The sequence below is a fragment of the Rhinoderma darwinii genome, chromosome 5 (assembly GCF_050947455.1).
Source record: "Rhinoderma darwinii isolate aRhiDar2 chromosome 5, aRhiDar2.hap1, whole genome shotgun sequence".
NCBI classification, from domain to species: Eukaryota; Metazoa; Chordata; class Amphibia; order Anura; family Rhinodermatidae; genus Rhinoderma; species Rhinoderma darwinii.
This window is the reverse complement of record NC_134691.1, coordinates 237,297,427-237,316,806: the sequence shown is the minus strand read 5'-3', so window position 1 is coordinate 237,316,806 and position 19,380 is coordinate 237,297,427. Positions and strand designations below refer to the sequence as shown.

Genomic DNA, 19,380 nt, shown 5'->3' with positions numbered 1-19,380 from the left:
TGGTGCCACTATCCTGAAGAGTCACATAGTCCTGCCTCCAAACCCACCTTTCCATGTTTGATTGACATCCCCCTGGCTGATACAACTTCCTTGGATGCACCATTGCCTTGTACTACTTGGGGGCATGTGGCACTATATATACAAGGGGGGGGGGGGCTGTATGGCACTATACAAAAGGGGGGCTGTGTGGCACTATACACAAGGGGGGCTGTGTGGCACTATACACAAGGGGAAGCTGTGGTGTGGCACTATACACAAGGGGGAGCTGTGTAGCACTATATACAAGGGGCTGTGTGGCACTACTAAGGGGGCTTTGTAGCACTATCTACTAGGGGGGCTGTATGCCACTATTTACAAGGTGGAGGGCTGTGGCTCTATCTACAGGGGGCTGTATGTGGTGCAATCTTCAGTGGGCTGTGTGTGGTACTATCTACTAAGTGGGGGCTGTGTGGCTCTATCTGCTAAGGGGGAGCTGTGTGGCACTATATACAGTGGGAGCTGTATAGCGCTATATACAGGGGGGCTTAATGGCGATATCTACAGGTGGAGCTGTATGGCACTATCTACAAGGGGGAGGTGGGGGCGCTATCTACAAGTGGGATGTGACACTGTCGCTAGGCGGGGCTGTATAGCACTGTCTACAGGCGGGGCTGTATGGCACAATCTACAGGGGGCACTATCTATAAGGGGGGCTGCGTGTAGCACCTGAGGGGGGCCCCAGTTCAGAGTTTGCTTTGGGGCCCAGTCTTTCCTATCAGAACTGTAATGAGCAGAACATGATCAAGATGGCCTCTGAAAAGTTCACAATGAATGTTTCCATTCACATTCATTCACATAAACCTGGAAAACCACTTTAACCCTTTAATGACTAGGCTGTTTTCCATTTTTTCATTTTTGTTTTTCCCTTTTCGCCTTCCAAGAGACATAACTTTTATATTTTAACATTGACATAGCTCTATGAGGGCTATTTTTTTTGTGGCAGGATTTGTACTGGGAAACTATTATTATGGTATGGAAAAAAAAAAGAATTTCCCCATTGTTTTTTGGACTTTGTTTTTACGGCGTTCATCCTGTGGTAAAAATAACATGCTCCCTTTATTCTCTGGGTTAATATGATTGTGGCGAAACCAAATTTATATAGTTATTTTAATGTTTTACTACTTTTTCAAAATAGAAACCTTTTGTAAAAAAACATACGTGTATTTGTTTTGTGTTGCCATATTCGGAGAACCATAACTTTTAAAATTTTTCGTTAAATGAGCTGTGTGAGTGCTTGTTTTTTGCGGGGCGAGCTGTAATTTATATTAATTGTGGTACATATGACTTTTTGATAACTTTTTATTACATTTTTTGATGGAGACAAGGTGACCAAAAACTCCAATTCTGGCAAGTTGTTTTTTTCGGCATACACCTTGTGTGTTAAATAATAACTTTTGAAAAAAAGTAAAAAACAGTTAAAGTTTTTTTTTTATACACAGAAAAATATTAAAAGTACAAAAACCCCCTTTTTCCCATTACCCCCCAAACGTAATGTAAAAAACAAAAACATAGTTGTATTGTTGCATCCGTAAGGCTGGATTCACACGAGCATGTTCGGTCCATAATGGATGGAACGTATTTCGGCCACAAGTCCCGGACCGAACACACTGCATGGAGCCGGGCTCCTAGCATCATAGTTATGTACGACGCTAGGAGTCCCTGCCTCTCCGTGGAACTACTGTCCCGTACTGGGAACATGATTACAATACGGGACAGTTGTCCCGCAGCGAGGCAGGGACTTCTAGCGTCGTACATAACTATGATGCTAAGAGCCCAGCTCCCTGCCGTGTGTTCGATTCAGGACTTGCGGCCGAAATACGTTCCGTCCATTACGGACCGAACATGCTCGTGTGAATCCAGCCTAATAGTTCAGATATTGACGGATGCATCAATACAACTATGTTTTTGTTTTTTCCATTACTTTTGTGGAGAATTGGGAAAAAGGGGGTTTTTGTACATTTAATAATTTTTCTGTGTATTTTTTACTTTTTTTCAAAAGTCCTCCTAGGAGACGAGACTCAAACCAGCAATCACTGGATCGCTTGCACAAAATACTACAATACTTATGTATTGCAGTATATCGTGATTTTCACAGGCTACTATTAAGTCTTGCCTCTCGGAGCACAAAGCTGGCAGACCTGGGGGCCTTGGTTAGGCCCACAGGCTGCCATGAAAACCATCAGCACACCACGATCGGCCACCTCCCTCCTTCAACAGATTAGATGACGCGGTCACTAACAGCTGGGATCGGAGTTATCTCTGATACCAGCAGTTAGAGCAGGTGTCAGCTGTAATGGGCTCATGAATGGGCTCAGCACTGGTATGTCCACTCAACCACCCTCTCCTTACAACATACAAACACTGTTTGTGGTCGTAAAGGGTTTGAAATATATAACAGCACTAGCTTTCTTATTGTATTTGGTTTACAAACTAATTTTTTGATGACTGAACAAGTAAAAGTAACTAGTTTCTTAATACTCACCCAAAGTAATTTCCAGCATATACATCTTGCTAGGCTTCAAAACAAAGGGTCTGATTGCTATGGTCTGAGATGAAGTACCTGATAAAGAGTTATCATTAGTCAAGGTTACAAAAACTCTGTGAAACAAGCCAAGTTTTCTGGAAAAAATTCTGTCAAAGGATATTTTTAAAACATCTTTGCTCTGAGGCCAGAAATTATAAGTGATAAGATAAAAGGTAAAATGGTTAGGATATTAAGTGTTGTACCCCCTTCCCAATATTAAAGATATAAAAAGTGTAGAGATGGAGAGTAATGGACAGTATATCTTCAAAAGTGCTACCCAGATGAGAGCAAGTTCTCAATTAGTATCCTGGATGGTGAATTCCCTATGATACATACACTATATAGGCAAAAGTATGTGGACCGGACAGCCCTTCTAATTACTCAGTTCCGGTGTTTCAGCCAAACACATTGCAACCAGGTGCATAAAATCAAACACACAGCCATGCAATCGCCATAAACAAACAATGGTAGTAGTATGGATCGTACTGAATACTGTGGATTTTCCGCAACGGATTTCATTTCACGTAAAATCCGCAGCATATTACAGTAGCAGTAAAGTGGATGAGATTTGAACAAATTTCATCCACACGACGCGGAAAAAAAAACGCCAAATAACCGATGCAGTATTTTTTATCTGCAGCATGTCAATTATGCTGTGGAATCGCTGCTTTTCCATTGCAGGTTTTCCCCATTGAATTCAATGGGGTGGTAAAAACCGCAACAAAAAGCATTCCGCCACACCAATCGCAACTCAGAAAAAGAAAGTTTATACTTACCCAGATCTTTGTGCTCCTACATCCAGCCTGTCCTCCAGGGATGACTTTTCATCCCATGTGACTGCTGCAGCGATCACATGGGATGGAATGTCATCCCAGGAGGCCCAACTGCAGAATGTCAGAGGGACGTGTTGCCCTGACTACCGATAAGTATGCAAGTTTTTTTTTTTTTTTACATGCTGTTTTCCCCAGTGCACATTCCGGCCGAAAAACTGCACCACAATTTGGTGCGATTTTTTGGCCGGAATTCCCTGCCGGCTCCAAGGCTTATACGCTTTGTACATTTACGCAGCGCATCCACCCTCTGTGAACATACCCAAATGTGGCACTGTCATCTGCCTCTGTCAACTGTAAGGACTACTATTGTGAAGTGGAAGTAAAGTCTTAAAATGGTACACCACGCAAACTCACAAAGCGTGGCTGCCCAGTGCCGAAGAGTGTGTTGCGTAAAATTCAGCTATCCTCTGTTGCATCACTTACTACAGAGTTCCCAAATGCTTCTGGAAGTGACATCAGCACAAGAAGGCTGGGTTCCCAAGACCTATTTTCAGACGTAATGGAGGCGTTTTACGCCTCGTATTACGTCCGAAAAACCGGCTCCAATACATTGGCAAACATCTGCCCATTACTTTCAATGGGCTTTACGATGTACTGTGCCGACGACCTGTCATTTTACACGTCGCTGTTAAAAGACAGCGCGTAAAATTACAGCCTCGTCAAAAGAAGTGCAGGACACTTCTTGGGACTTAATTGTAGCCGTTTTTCATTGACTCCAATGAAGAACACCTCCAAATTACATCCGTAAAAGATGCCCCACAAAACGCAAGTACATGCAATTACGTCTGAAATTACGAAGCTGTTTTCTCTGAAAACAGATCCGTAATTTCAGACGTAATTGCAGTTATCGTGTGCACATATCTGAACTGAGCGTCATGAAATGAGTGGAGCAACAGCACACTGCCAAAGATCACCACGAACAATGCCAACTTGGGGCTGAAGTGGTGTAAAGTGCACCGCCACTGCACTCTGGAGCAGAGGAAACGTGTTCTCTGAATTGATGAATCACTATATTTCATGATTTGGCAGTCTGAAAGAAAAATCTGGGTTTGGTAGATGCCAGAAAAACACTATCTACCGGAATTCATAGTGCCTATTGTAAAATTTGGTGTTTTTCAGGGTTTGGACTAGGCCCTTTATTTCCATTGGGTAATGCTGCAAAGACCTTTTAGACAATTCTATGCTTCCAAGTTTGTGGCAAATTTTGGGGAAGGCCCTTTCCTGTTCCCATGTGCACAAAACAAGGTCCATAAAGACGTGGTTTGACAAGTTATGTGGAGCCCTGAAGAACACCTTTGAGATTAATTGGAATGCCGTTTGCCAGCCAGACGATCTCATTCAACATAAGTGCCTAACCTCACAAATGCTCTTTTAGCTCCTACAGACACACTCTAAAATGTTGTAAAAAGCTTTTCTAGAAGAGTGTAAGTTGTTATAACTGCAAAACAGGGCACAACTCTATATTTACACCCATGGTTTCTAAATGGAATGCCCAACAAGCTCATATAGGTATGATGGTCAAGTGTCCACATACTTTTGGCGATAAAATATACATATCTATATTTTATTTTATGTATTTAAAAAAAAAATCCCAATTTTGTCAAGATTCTGTTGCAGCAATAGTCTAACCCTTTGCCTATGAAGATACATCTCCCTTGGATATCCGACAAATATATTTGTTTGCACGTGCTGGAGCAGGCTGACAATTAAGGCCTTATTACACGGGCCAATTATTGGGCAAATGATCGTTCATAGAGCGCTCGTTGACGAGAATTGCCCTGTGTAAACAGGTCAGTGATCAGCAGATAAACAAGCAAACGCTTGTTCATCTGCTGAGCGTATAGTTTTAAAAAACGAAAATATTATCGTTGTCGGCAGCACATGCCGACATGATAATAATGTATGTGTTAGGAAACGTCTGTTTCTTTAATGTTGTCATGACTTCTAGTCTAGCTTCTGGACGGTTTTGGTTTGAGTTGCAGAGCCAATCTAATTTCTCCGTTTGCATCCTATCAGATTCTACGGTGGAGTATTTAAGTCTGGTCAGTTCCTTCATTTGTGCTTGCGAATTTCTTTATGTATTCAGGTATCAGATCAAGCTCCTGATTATACCCTGTATTACCTGACTATTTGGATTCTTGGAACTGGAACTGGACCATGGCTTTGTTTTTGGATTTACCCTATTTCTCACTGCTTTGGACTTTCTGCTCTCAGCTCTTTTTGTCCTCTGCACTCCTGGTAATCTTCTGATTTGTGATTTGGACTCCCTCCTGGTTGTGAACTCTGCCTGTTGATGACCCCTCTGGCTTGTCTGGTTTTCTGTTCTGGTTTTGCCTGCATTGCACCTCCTGTCCAACACCGTATTTTGTTAATGCAACCTGGGTTCTATGAAGCCAAATACAACCTGCCTTGCGGTGGGCTCTAGTGAAGACCATAGAGCAGCCTTGCATAGCAACTGGATGCCAACCGGCAAAAAAACCCTATTTCCCAACTACCATGAACAAGTTAAAGAGGCTCTGTCACCAGATTTTGCAACCCTTACCTGCTATTGCAGCAGATCGGCGCTGCAATGTAGATTACAGTAACGTTTTTATTTTTTTAAAACGAGCATTTTTGGCCAAGTTATGACCATTTTTGTATTTATGCAAATGAGGCTTGCAAAAGTCCAACTGGGCGTGTTGAAAAGTAAAAGTACAACTGGGCGTGTATTATGTGCGTACATCGGGGCGTTTTTACTTCTTTTACTAGCTGGGCGTTGTGTATAGAAGTATCATCCACTTCTCTTCAGAACGCCCAGCTTCTGGCAGTGCAGACACAGCCGTGTTCTCGAGAGATCACGCTGTGACGTCACTTCCCCAGGTCCTGCATCGTGTCAGACGAGCGAGGACACATCGGCACCAGAGGCTACAGATGATTCTGCAGCAGCATCGGCGTTTGCAGGTAAATCGATGTAGCTACTTACCTGCAAACGCTGATGCTGCTGCAGAATCAACTGTAGCCTCTGGTGCCGATGTGGCCAACACGATGCAGGACCTGTGAGTGACGTCACAGATCTGCACTGCCAGAAGCTGGGCGTTCTGAAGAGAAGTGGATGATACTTCTCATCAGAACGCCCAGCTAGTAAAAGTAGTAAACACGCCCCGATGTACGCACATAATACACGCCCAGTTGTACTTTTACTTTTCAACACGCCCAGTTGTACTTTTGCAAGCCTCATTTGCATAAATACAAAAATGGCCATAACTTGGCCAAAAATGCTCGTTTTTTAAAAATAAAAACGTTACTGTAATCTACATTGCAGCACCTATCTGCTGCAATAGCAGATAGGGGTTGCAAAATCTGGTGACAGAGCCTCTTTAAATGATAAATCTTTGTTAGGCTATAAGAAGCAATTAAATGAACCACATAGATAAATTAAAATGAACCAGGCATGCTGCTAGAGTAGGACCTATATAGAGCAATGCTTAATAGGTGTATGTATTAGTAGGCACTTAACGATAAAAGTGCATTAGAAGCATCAGCTGCAGAACGCTATGGCTACACTAACTGCTAAGTATCGGTGGATCTAGCAACAGGCAGAGCAGGTAGTTAAAATTCAAAAAAGCCCTCCCGACATGTTTCGCTACATATGTAGCGTCCTCAGGGGTTCAAGGGCTAATGACGGCGCGCCGTGGATTTCCTCTTATTAGGTAGGCTAAACGTACTGAACAGGTGGGAATTCCATAAGAAGCAACCAATGAAGGCAGTGTAATCGGTCGAGCCACTTAACGTGTGACAGACGCGGGAGCGGACCAATAAGAATTGCCATTGAGGTGACCAGTGTCAGGCGTCTGAGTATAGAAGTGCCGAGATACTTAATGATTTTAAACGAACTGCTACAGTGCATGCATTAAGATTTAGTGCACAAATGGAAAAACTGACTAACTATCAACTATGCTGGGAAAGAAACAATGGCAAGAAAACAATGGCACTAATTAAGAGGTGCTAAAAGAAATTGAATATAAGTATATAGTATATGCACAAAGATATCAGTCCTCAGTCCTCAGAGGCAGATGAGGAGAAGTCAGTATTGACATAGCTATTGTTATATCCATATAGATAACTGAACAAGTTATTTGATATGTATATGATATATGTGAATATGAATATTAAGTAAGTATATAGATAATATTAAAAAGTATTAAAGAATGTTAATGAATATTATAGAAAAGCTGCAAAAGTGAAATGTTCGTTGAGCCCAACAGGGCTTAGAGTGCCCAGGCGGTGAATCCACCGTGCTTCTTCTTGTAGAAGTTTACGGTCTAGATTACCAGCTCTAGGGCCCAACTTGATCTGGGTGACAGCCCAGAATTGTAATGAGCGGATGTTACCATCATGTATGGATGGAATATGTCTGGATAAAGGTGTATCTTTCCTTTTGTTTATAATACTGAGATGATTGGAAATTCTTCTCCTCAGTTCTAGAACAGACTTGCCCACATGCAATTTTGGACATGGGCATTTTGCTATATAAATAACGCCACTGATTTGACAATTAATACATTTTCTGATCTTGTAGATTCTCCCATCTGAAGGATTACAGAAATTCTTGACAGTAGGCATGAGGGGACAAAAGGAACATCTTCCACAGGAATGAGATCCTATAACCAGCGATTTGAGCCAACATTTGGATGCAATAGATGGTTAAAAATAATGACTATACATAAGATAATAGCGCAGATTTTTTCCTCTTCGATAGGTAATGTTAGGGGTGGTGGAACTGGCATCACAGAGATCTGAGTCAGCACGAAGGATGGGCCAGTATTTTTGTAAAATCTTGGTGACCTGATAGGAACAGGCATCAAAGTTACCAATACATCTGATGCTGGGGGAGTAGTCTTAGACTCTGTTGATCAGAGTAGTGATGGATTTGAGGTAGCGGATTATTTGCACGCTTAATCCAGACATTCTCCAGCTGTCTTTGGGGAATCACTTACAGAGCAATTCCATAAACTTTCACCCTGGGAATTGCTCAACTAGTCATTCGATTACAGTATGGGGACAAGCGATCGGAGTAACGACAACTCGTCCCCATACATAGCTCCTTGTGACTGGAGCAAACGAGCGATGACCAACGAGCTGTCCCGTTGATCGGCTCTCGTTGCACCGGCCAAACTTGTCCGGTGTAAGAGGACCTTTAGGACTGTGCTGATATGTATACTGCATTTAAGCTTATAAATTAATCTTAGTTTAATCATCTCAAAATACTTTGTTTATATCTGATATATGACAGAATGAACATTTACATTTCGAGCAGCTAATATACCATACCTGAGGTAGTATAACGGCTAAATAATTCATGACTGATTTTCAGTTTTGACCAGTTAACCATGGAGACAATATTTGCTGCTGTCGAATCCACAACGTTATCACTATGTGTATCAGTATCTTCATATGACAAAGCATATGTGTTATCAAATTCATCTTGGAAAAGATAGATATAAAAAATTATTAGTTTTCATATGACCTAAAATGGTAAAGAATTGTAAAAACTGTAAACTTACTTTGTGTCCTTGTTCCCGAGCCTCTGATACCTTCCTCTATGTTATCATAAATATGCGTGTCAAAATCTGTCAAATTTAGAAATGTAATATAGTTTACTTGACTTACAAAATATGGCAAGAGCAGGTAGCTAATACTCCCAGCAATGCCCAACTAACAGCCCATATGTGGTTGTTTTAACTTCAACCCCTCTTTTGCTTTCATAACCTGTCAATCAGACAGCTTATGTAAGTAAGGTGGGGGGGTTCAACCTGTAGGACCCCCACTGTTGTCAAGAACTAGGGATCCTTAGTTCTTTGCTGAAAATAAGGACTAGCATGCACTGCCACTCTCCATAGAGGGGCATCGAAAATAGACCAATGAGCGCATTTGATCAATCAGCAATTTTAATAATGCTAAGGTATGAAAAATAGTAACGCAATCAAATAATAAAAAATAAACAAATAGTCCATCTAGTTATAATCTAATTGACTACAATATTAATCCAGATGATGGCTAAACAATCTCTTTGTTGTAAATTATACTCACGTTAGGGAAAAAAATATTAATTCCTGAATCCAAAATCAGTCATTCTAATAATTCCCTAGTTAATTACATATTCCGAAGCAATTTATTTCAGATAATTTTAATTACTTTGGGGGAGATTTATGAAAACTGGTGCAAAGTAAAAGTGGAGTAGTTGCCCATGGCAAAAGCTTGTTACATAGTATCACTGCTTTTAGGTTGCTTTTACACATTGTGGATTTGCAGTGTTTTTGGCGCTGTAATTACAGTACATTTTTACAGCAAATCTTTATATGAAATCCCTTTCACACAGTGTGGTTAAAAACTGCATAGTGTTCAAAGCAGGCTGCACTTTTAAAAAAAAAAAAAAAGGGAGCATGTCTTATTTATTGGTCAAGGTTAGGCCATGATCAACTCAGTTTTTGTCTCAGTTTGTTGAGCCAAAGTCAAAAGTGGAAAGGTATAAAGAAAACACTAATGTATCTAATTTCTTTTGTGTCCACTTCTGTGTTTGGCTAAAAAATAACGTAGCCAAAAACTGCATCAAAACTGCGTGTGTGATCCTGGCCTTTTGCTGCAGGTTTACCTATGGACTTCACTAGGGAAAACTTCAGTGCTAAAAATCGCTCGTAAAAACCGTGATCATAAGTTTTTATATGCAGCATTGTCATGCGTTTTTTCACAAAGCCAGTTTTACTAAGGCCTCATGCACACAACCGTAGCCATGTGCACGGCCATGATTTTCGGGTCGGCCAGCGCGGAGTGTCGCCCGCGAGCCGCCCGCAAATCACGGGCCGTGCTCATGGCCGCGTGTATTATTTTCTATGAGACTGGACCGCAAAACATGGCCGTAATAAGACATGTCAGTCCTTTTTGCGGTCCAGGCTCCTGGGCCATGCACAGACCGTGGAAACCACGGTCGTGTGAATGGGCCCACTGAAATGAATGGGGCCGCAATTCACCCGTGGATTTTCGGGGGAATTGCGGTAGCAAAAGCACGTTCGTGTGAATGGGGCCTAACATTTATTTACAGCTATCCTGAAATGAAAACAAAATTTTTTTGCTGCCGCACACTTTGTGTGCAAGTACCCTTATATTAAAAATAAATCAAAATACCCCACTATGATGAAGGTGAAACCTGCTTTCCTCTAGATGTAGCGGATATTCTCTTATTATAATTTTGGCCTCAACTCACCATTATGTGTCTGACCTTTGGTATCATTCCATAAAAGATTTCCTCCTTCTCCATCTCCACTTATGAAGCCATTCATACCATATGTATGTACGCCTGTTTTGTTTTTTTTTGTACGAAAATAAAATGTATTTGTTTTTTATAAATAATATTGAAGTTTAAAAGAGAAATTACATAATGGTGTAATAGATTATGGTTACACATATTGTAGTTATAGTATAAACTCCTGATAGCAATGACAGACGTCAGGCTGTAACTTACTAGTGGACTTTGTGTAATATAGAGGCTTTCATTCTGAGGGACATGGCATGACCATAAATTACATGGTCGCCCATTGGCTTCAAATGACTATCAATACAGAGGGGATCCTGAAGACCCACTTTAAATTAGTGAGTTAAACATATTAACTATGGTGTATAATTTTCTAACAAGTCAGTAAATTACCTTTGGAATCACTTGACTTATCCATAGTTGACCCACGGCTTATTATATTTCTACCACCTGTAGAGCCTTCCTCTGGTAGGTCCGGATGTGACTCAATCACGTACAAATCATATACTGATTCTGTACTTTCAGTATTACTATGAATAATTTTTGGTAAGTCAGTTGACTCAAGCAAATGTTCTGTTACTTGCTCTTCTGCATAAACTGATGTAGAGTAAACTTCACTTGATGTAAGCTGTAAGGTTGGGACTTTTGTAAACGTTTCATTGTAGAGATTCTCTTCACTAAGTGCGCTTGGACCTCCCATGCTTTCTTTTATTCGACAAAATGGAACTGTAAATAAATTGCATGCATAGTTTTTGAGTAATACTTATTTTAAGTTCACTACATCTCCGCTCATTAATTTATATCAGGGCTTGCATGAATTAGATTATATGTTACATTATCCCATACAGATCTATACAGATATATACAGAGAAAGAAGATAGATAGATAGATAGATAGATAGATAGATAGATAGATAGATAGATAGATAGATAGATAGATAGATAGATAGATAGATAGATAGATAGAATAGATACTTTATCTCTAAATAAGGCTATCCTTCATCTCTTCTTCTGCCATATACTCTCTGTAGTGTCCACGGCCGCGGACTATCGGAATTACTCAACCCCGACGGCCGCAGGCATGGATCTTTGAGCGCTGGCCCGCATTTCCTCCCTAGGAGACGCTAGGGCTCACTTCCGCTGTCAACCGAGCATTCTGCTGTGTCCCGTAGGGTGCGCGCGCACGCTCGTACCCGGCCTTAAAGGGTCAGTGTGCGCACATGAAATTAATAATTAATTAGCCCATGATCACCCTGGACTATATGAAAGACCATGCCCCTTTACTCCTTGCCTGGGCGTTGTTGTGTTTACCCGTGTTAGTCTTGCAAATTGTCCCTTAGTGTTATCCTGTTCCCAGTGTTCCCGTACCTGCTGCCTGTATCCTGTGCTACCTTTGTTCCTGCGCCTTAGAAAGTTAAAGTCGTGTTGTGCCACCGGTCACGCCTGTTGTATTACACCACGCCTGGTGTCTGCTGCCAAGGTCCCATCTGAGCCTAGCCGTTGCTACTGTCTAAAATACTACAGGCACCCTTGTGCTTGGACTATATATATCAAGATCCCCAACTCGTTTCATGTTTCCCTCCTGAAGCCTGTGGGCCTGAACCGCTAAACAAAAACACATAGCCCTGCAGTTGCTCCCAGCAGTTCTTCCGATGTGTTCCAGATTAAGGAGATCCTGGACTTAAAAAAGTAGGAGGAAGAACTTTTTATTTGGTGGATTGGAAGGGGTTTGGTCCAGAGGAGAGGTCGTGGGAGCTAGAAGAGAACCTTAATGCTCCTACCCTCATTAAGAAGTTCCTCTCTCTCTCTGGCCCCAAGAAGAGGGGGCGTAAGAGGGGGATACTGTAGCATCCACGGTCGCGGGCCATCGGGTTTACTAAACCCCCTGACGGCCGCAGTCATGGATCTTTGAGTGCTGGCCCGCATCTCCTTCCTAGGAGACAACAGTGCTTACTTCTGCTCCGTTCTGCTGTGTCCCGCACATGAAAATAATCATTAATTAGCCCATGATCACCCTAGACTATATGAAGGGCCCTGCCCCTTTACTCCTTGCCTGAGCGTTGTTGTGTTTACCCGTGTTAGTCTTGCAAATGGTTCTTTTGTGTTATCCTGTTCCCAGTATTCCTGTACCTGATACCTGTATCCTGTGCTACCTTTGTTCCTGTGCCTTAGAAAGTTGGAGTCATGTTGTGTCACCGGTCATGCCTGCTGTGTTACCACGCCTAGTGTCTGCTGCCAAGGTCCCATCTGAGCCTAGCCGTTGCTCATGTCTGAACTACTACAGGTACCCTTGTGCTTGGACTATATATACATGGACTTGGTACACTGTTTGGCTAGCTACTATCCCGCTACGGTGGTATGGCCCAGTGGATCCATATACCCACAGATCGTGACACTCTCTTTCTCTCATATTTTGTTTCCTCTCTTTTCTCTCACCTTTGGTCCATTCTCAATCCTTTGTCTATAGTTCTTACCTACCTATGTATTTTCTTTACTTATGCATTCCAAATTCTCTTTGTCTTCATGCTTCTTCTCCCACCTCATATCTATCACACAGTCATTCATTCTTTCTTTCTTTCTTTCTTTCTTTCTTTCTTTCTTTCTTTCTTTCTTTCTTTCTTTCTTTCTTTCTTTCTTTCTTTCTTTCTTTTCATTCTCCCTTTCCTCTTTCTCTCTCTCTCTCTCTCTCTCTCTCTCTATTACTCTCTCTCTCACACACTCTCTTTATTCTGTTCCTCTTATCGTAAACACCAAATGAGTATAGTTAGGGCATATAAGAATAAACATTATTTATGGCTTTTTAGAGGTAGACTTGTGAGAACTGACAGCGGGGTTACCACAATGAGCATAATACCATGTCACTTAACCAAACCTTTTGTCTGCTTGAAGCAATTAGGAGCTAAAGGCATCATTCTAATAATACGTTACTCATATGTTCCAAATAATATCAAACCTTCTGGTGTGCTGGAGTCTGTTGCGTTAATCTTGTACAGTTCCCACTGATATAATATATGATCTAGGTCACTGCAGCCTGTACAAACAGCCTGTACTGTAAATTGTTGGTTCCAGTTAATCGAAAGCCCCCTACATTCAATACATGTAATTTCAACAAACCTAGAACAAATAATAAAACAATAAAGATTTTATGATTTTATACTCTTAAGACAATCTATTCAGAATTATTACTATAAGAACATTTTATATATTACTGTATCATGTAGGACCATCTAAGCTACTGTAAATATATGGAACAATGTATGGCACAATGCGGGAAGGGGTTATTTAACTAGGATATTTATGTGCCAGGTGTGAAAGCCTTTCACACAGAGTTATCAATGTGGTGAAAAAATCAGCGGAGTCTTGTACTCGTCTGTTTCCGTCATTCCCAAAGACTTTGAATGAAGCTGCCGCATGCATGCTCGACCACTGCTCCATTCAATGTCCTTCTAACTGTGGTTGAGGGGAAACAGGAGATTCAGGACACGCGTTCTCGCAATCGGTGGGGGTCACAATGATGGGGCTCCCAGCGATCAGAAGTTATCACCTATCCTGTGATTGTCAATACTGGGAATAATTCTTTAAAGGCTATGTACACCTTTGAAAAATAAAAATAATTTTTTTAAATAAAAATGTCTATTAATGTGATTGGTACAACTTTCGAATACTTTCTATTAAAACGTATTTTAACTTTTTGAGATACAGCTGCTTTGTATCGTGGCTGTATCGTGCGCTGAGACCTGAACTTGTCAGGTCCGCGGGACTGACGGGTTCAGTGTCAGCGGGTCCTGCGTCTTTCTAACACGCAGGTTCGAGCTGCTATCGATCACATCTAAGTTCATAACTTAGATGTAATTGATAACAGGTGCACGATACAGCCATGATACAAAGCAGCTGTATCTCAAAAAGTAAAAATAATATTTAACAAAAACTATTTTGAAAGTTGCACCAATCACACTTAATATATATAATTTTTTTTGTACCGTCATATTTCTATTTTTTTATGCCGTTCACAATTTTATTTAAATTATATCATTAGTATGGTTGAAAAAACAACACCTGTCTGTGAAGTTCAATCCCATAACGTATGATCCAATATGCCCTAAAAGGGAAACATTTTCCTTCTGATCCCAAGTGGCAATAACGCTGGATCAACATTCTAACAAGAATTCTGTATATTTACATTATGGGCAGGGGCCTCTCATCTGTCTCATTGTTAGCTCATTTGTTCTGATTATTTATTATTTTATGCTCAGTTCACCACTCATTTTTCAGGCATGTCAGCAGTTTCGCTGGGAGGATTTCCTGACGTATACTCTGACGTGCCCATAACTCCCATATGCACCCAGCGTATGGTGGAATGTTTTTTGGGCATACGCTGGGCCAGTATGTGCCGGCTTACTTTTTTTTACTGTATAGAAAAGCGTGGTCTACCACTCTCTACTATGCAGTGGGACACAGTAAAATAAAAGTATACAGCAAAGTAAACGTTTATATACTACGAGAGTCAATGGCCGACGTATGCCACAGTATTCCATTCAGTGGCATATGTTGGAGGCATACGTCGAGGAATACTTCTGAAAAACGACATGAACTGAGCCTTATTTCCACAGATTCACGGATCTTATAGTAAAGTTTTGTCCCATCTGGAGATTAAACCTTTTTTTCTCCAGATGTATGGAGTACTCCCTTGTCGTATGGGTGGATTTTACATGAGACAGCTTTTCACAATGTTTTTGCATGAGCTATTTATTTACTTAAATGTTACTACTAAAGACCAGATAAATTTAATTCCTTTGCTCATAACTCCATGCCCCTTATCAGTTTTTTTTATAGTCCTATTATGGGACTTTAACACTTTTCCTATAATGTAGTGTCATTCTGCTGTATGAAATTAAACTTTCTGCCTGTTTTTATACAATGCAAAGGCAGCCGGCTAGAAAATACATAGGTATGTTCTACCAGGCACCAGCAATAGTAAGGGTGATATTACACGGGCCGAGAGAGCTCTTGATCGGTGCTCGTTTGCTCTTTTCACAAGCAGCTAGTATGGGGACGAGTGCTCGTCCCAATATATTTTAATCATGTCGACAGCACATCTCCCTGTTTACACAGGGAGATGTGCTGCCGACAACGATAATAGTTTTGTTATTTAAAACAATGCAATCAGCCGATGAACGAGTGTTTGCTCGTTCATCAGCTGATCGTTGCCCTGTTTACACAGGGCAATTATTAGGAACGAGTGTTCTGTGAACGTTCGTTTGCACGATAATTGGCAGGTGTAAAAGAGCCTTTGTAAGGTGATCATTGTTCAAAAGGGAGCCCCCTCCCTCTGATAGCAGCATGATTGCTGCCTATTGTGGTACTGAAGGGGTTAAATTATGAATTTTCTCTGATCCCGGATATTGCCACAGCAGAGTGGATCACAATCGCAGTCACTCCTCCTCAGCTGGGATCGTGGGCATAGCTAGTGTGCGTATATGTTCGAGCACATGTGGTAACACACCACTCCCCGTCCCCACATACATATAAGGTCAAAAAAACATAAACTGCAGTTGGGGATTAAATGACATGTATGCCTGCTGTTGAGTGCCCAAGTGTATACATAACCGTTTTTTGTAACTTTTGCACACTTACCTAAAGTTTGTGTTGGGACTGATGGATAAAAATGCTTCAGCATTTGAAGATTTGCGATCTCCATTAGACACAGATAAGGTAAAGTGAAATTGATCACAATTGTCATTAAGTAGAGTAGTTGGGAAGGTGACAATGCTACTATTGTTATGAAGAGGATTTATCTTACTTGAGTTAAAGCATAAATGCTCATGGATAGACACTGCAGCACAACTCCAATGGAACCTTAAAACATGAAAACAGTTTTATGGTAAAGTTAAATAAAATTAAACCTGTCTCATACACAAACATGCAGTCAAAACACCTAATTACCTTTAACCCCTTAACCCCTTAAGGACCCAGACACTTTTGGACCTTATGACACAGCCTCATTTTTTAAATCTGACATGTGTCACTTTATGTGGTAATAACTCCAGAATTCTTTTACCTATCTGAGCGATTCTGAGATTGTTTTCTCGTGACATATTGTACTTTATGTTAGTGAAAAAATTTGGTCGATAAATTAAATATTTATTTGTGAAAACACCAAAATTTACAGAAAATTTGCAAAAATTAGCATTTTTCTAAATTCAAATGTATCTGCTTGTAAGACAGATAGTAATACCACAAAAAATAGTCACTAGTTAACATTTCCCATATGTCTACTTTATGTTTGCATCATTTTTTGAACATCCTTTTATTTTTCTAGGACGTTACAAGGCTTATAAGTTTAGCAGCAATTTCTCATATTTTCAAGAAAATTTCAAAAGGCTATTTTGTCAAGGACCAGTTCAGTTCTGAAGTGGCTTTGAGGGCCTTATGTATTAGGAACCCCCACAAATCACCCCATTTTAAAAACTGCACCCCTTAAAGTATTCAAAACAGCATTTAAAACGTTTCTTAACCCTTTATGCGTGCCACAGGAATTAAAGCAAAGTGGAAGGGAAATTTACAAATTTCATTTTTTTTGCAGAAATTCCATTTTAGTCAATTTTTTCCTGTAATACTGAAGGTTTTTACAAGAGAAACACAACTGAATATTTATTGCCCTGATTCTGAAGTTTTTAGAAATATCCCACATGTGGCTCTAGTGCGCTACGGGCCTGAAACAAAAGCCCCAGAAGCAAAGGAGCACCTAGAGGATTTTTCGGCCTTCCTTTTCTTAAATTATATTTCAGGCACCATGTCAGGTTAGAAGAGGTCTTGTGATGCAAAAACAAAGAAAACCGCCCACAAGTAACTCTATTTGGGAAACGACACCCCTAGAGGAATTCATCTAGGGGTGTAGTGATTATTTTGACCATACAGGTATTTCATAGATTTCATTAGAATTGGGCAGTGAAAATGAGAAATTACATTATTTTCCAATAAGATGTAGCTTTACCTCAAAATGTTTCATTTTCTCATCAAATAAAGGAGAAAAAGCACCATAACATTTGTAAAGCAACTTCTCCAGAGTACGGAAATACCCCCCCCCCAAAAGTGACTCCATTTGGGAAACTACACCCTTAGAGGAATTCAACTACGGGTGTAATGAGCATTTTGACCCCCCCAGGTGTTTCATTAGAATTGTGCAGTAAAAATAAAAAATTATATTTTTTCCAATAAGATGTAGCATTAGTTCAACATTTTTCATTTTCTCAACAAATAAAGGAGAAAAAGCACCATAACATTTGTAAAGCATTCTCTTCAGAGTAGGGAAATACCCCATATGTGGTAATAAACCACTGTATGAATACACATCAGGGCTCAGAAGGGAAGGAGCGCCATTTGGCGAGCAAATTTTGCTGGATTGGTTTTTCTGCACCATGTCGCTATTGCAAATCCCTTGGGTACTAGTACAGTGGAAACTACCCAAAAGTGACTCCATTTGGCAAACTACACCCATTGAGGAATTCATCTAGGGGGGTAGTGAGCATTTTGACTCCACAGGTGTCTCATAGATTTTATTACAAATGGGCAGTGAAAATGAAAAATTACATTATTTTCCAATAACACGTAGCATTAGTTCAAAATTTTTCATTTTCTCAACAAATAAAAGAGAAAAAGCACCCCAACATTTGTAAAGCAACTTCTCCGGAGTACGGAAATACCCCACATGTGGTCATAAACTGCTATTTGGACACACAGCAAGGCTCTAAAGGGAAGGAGCGCCATTTAGTATTTGGAGTGGAGACTTTACAAGATTTGTTTTTTGACACCATGTTGCATTGAGCTATAGTACCAGTACAGTGGTACCCCCCGAAAAATTACCCCATTTTGGAAACTAGATCCCTCAAAGAATTGATCTAAGGGTGTAGTGAGCATTTTGACCGCACAAGTATTTTGCAAAAATGAGTAAACAGTAGACGTTGCAGATTGAAAATTGCTGTTTTCCATAGATATGCCATTCCAGTGCCCAATGTGTTGTGCCCAGCTTGTGCCACCGTAGACACACATCCCATAAATTGTTAAGCGTGTTCTCCAGAATACTGTAATACCCCATATGTGGTCATAAATTGCGGTTTGGGCACACTGCCAGGCTCAGTTGGACCACCATTTGGCTTTTGAAGCGCAGATATTGCTTGGTGTTTTACTATTATTTCAGCTTATAATGTGGGGGCATATCTAAGCTGGGCGGAGTACATCAGGGTATATGTAAGCTGTGAGGAGTACATCAGGGTATATGTAAGCTGTGAGGAGTACATCAGGGTATATATGTAAGCTGGGTGGAGTACATCAGGGCATATGTAAGCTGGGCAGAGTACATCAGGGCATATGTAAGCTTGGGCGGAGTGCATCATGTCATAATAGGATGATGTAATAATGGGGTGAATGAAGAATCCATGGATTGGTGTGGTACGCTTTGAACCAATCCTTTATGCACAGGCCGGGTTTTGGGGTATTATACTAATATCTGGGCTCCAGTATTGCCTAATCTTTGACTTCTTCACTATAAACCGCACAAGGCCCTAAAGTTTCCTCATCTCCGCTGCGTCTACGGGGTCCACCTGTGGGGTCCAGCAAATGACGATGTGGGGTATTTAGTGAAATTCTACTGGACCTAAAAAATTAGTCTGGGCCGACATTTAGCATCATTGCGTTTTG

The 19,380-nt window shown here is 40.8% G+C and overlaps 1 protein-coding gene across 1 annotated transcript in view; it reads right to left on the bottom strand.

Annotated features, from left to right (window-relative positions):
* The window catches only part of PKD1L1 (polycystin 1 like 1, transient receptor potential channel interacting), a 433,476-nt gene that overhangs the window by 237,052 nt on the left and 177,044 nt on the right, over positions 1–19,380 (bottom strand). The window contains exons 21-27 of the mRNA XM_075828219.1: positions 16,318–16,539; positions 13,637–13,797; positions 11,078–11,410; positions 10,637–10,729; positions 8,940–9,005; positions 8,707–8,859; positions 2,522–2,599 (exon numbers count right to left, since the gene is read on the bottom strand). Of these exons, the coding sequence (XP_075684334.1) occupies positions 2,522–2,599; positions 8,707–8,859; positions 8,940–9,005; positions 10,637–10,729; positions 11,078–11,410; positions 13,637–13,797; positions 16,318–16,539 (1,106 nt within the window). The remainder of the gene's footprint in view (positions 1–2,521; positions 2,600–8,706; positions 8,860–8,939; positions 9,006–10,636; positions 10,730–11,077; positions 11,411–13,636; positions 13,798–16,317; positions 16,540–19,380) is intronic.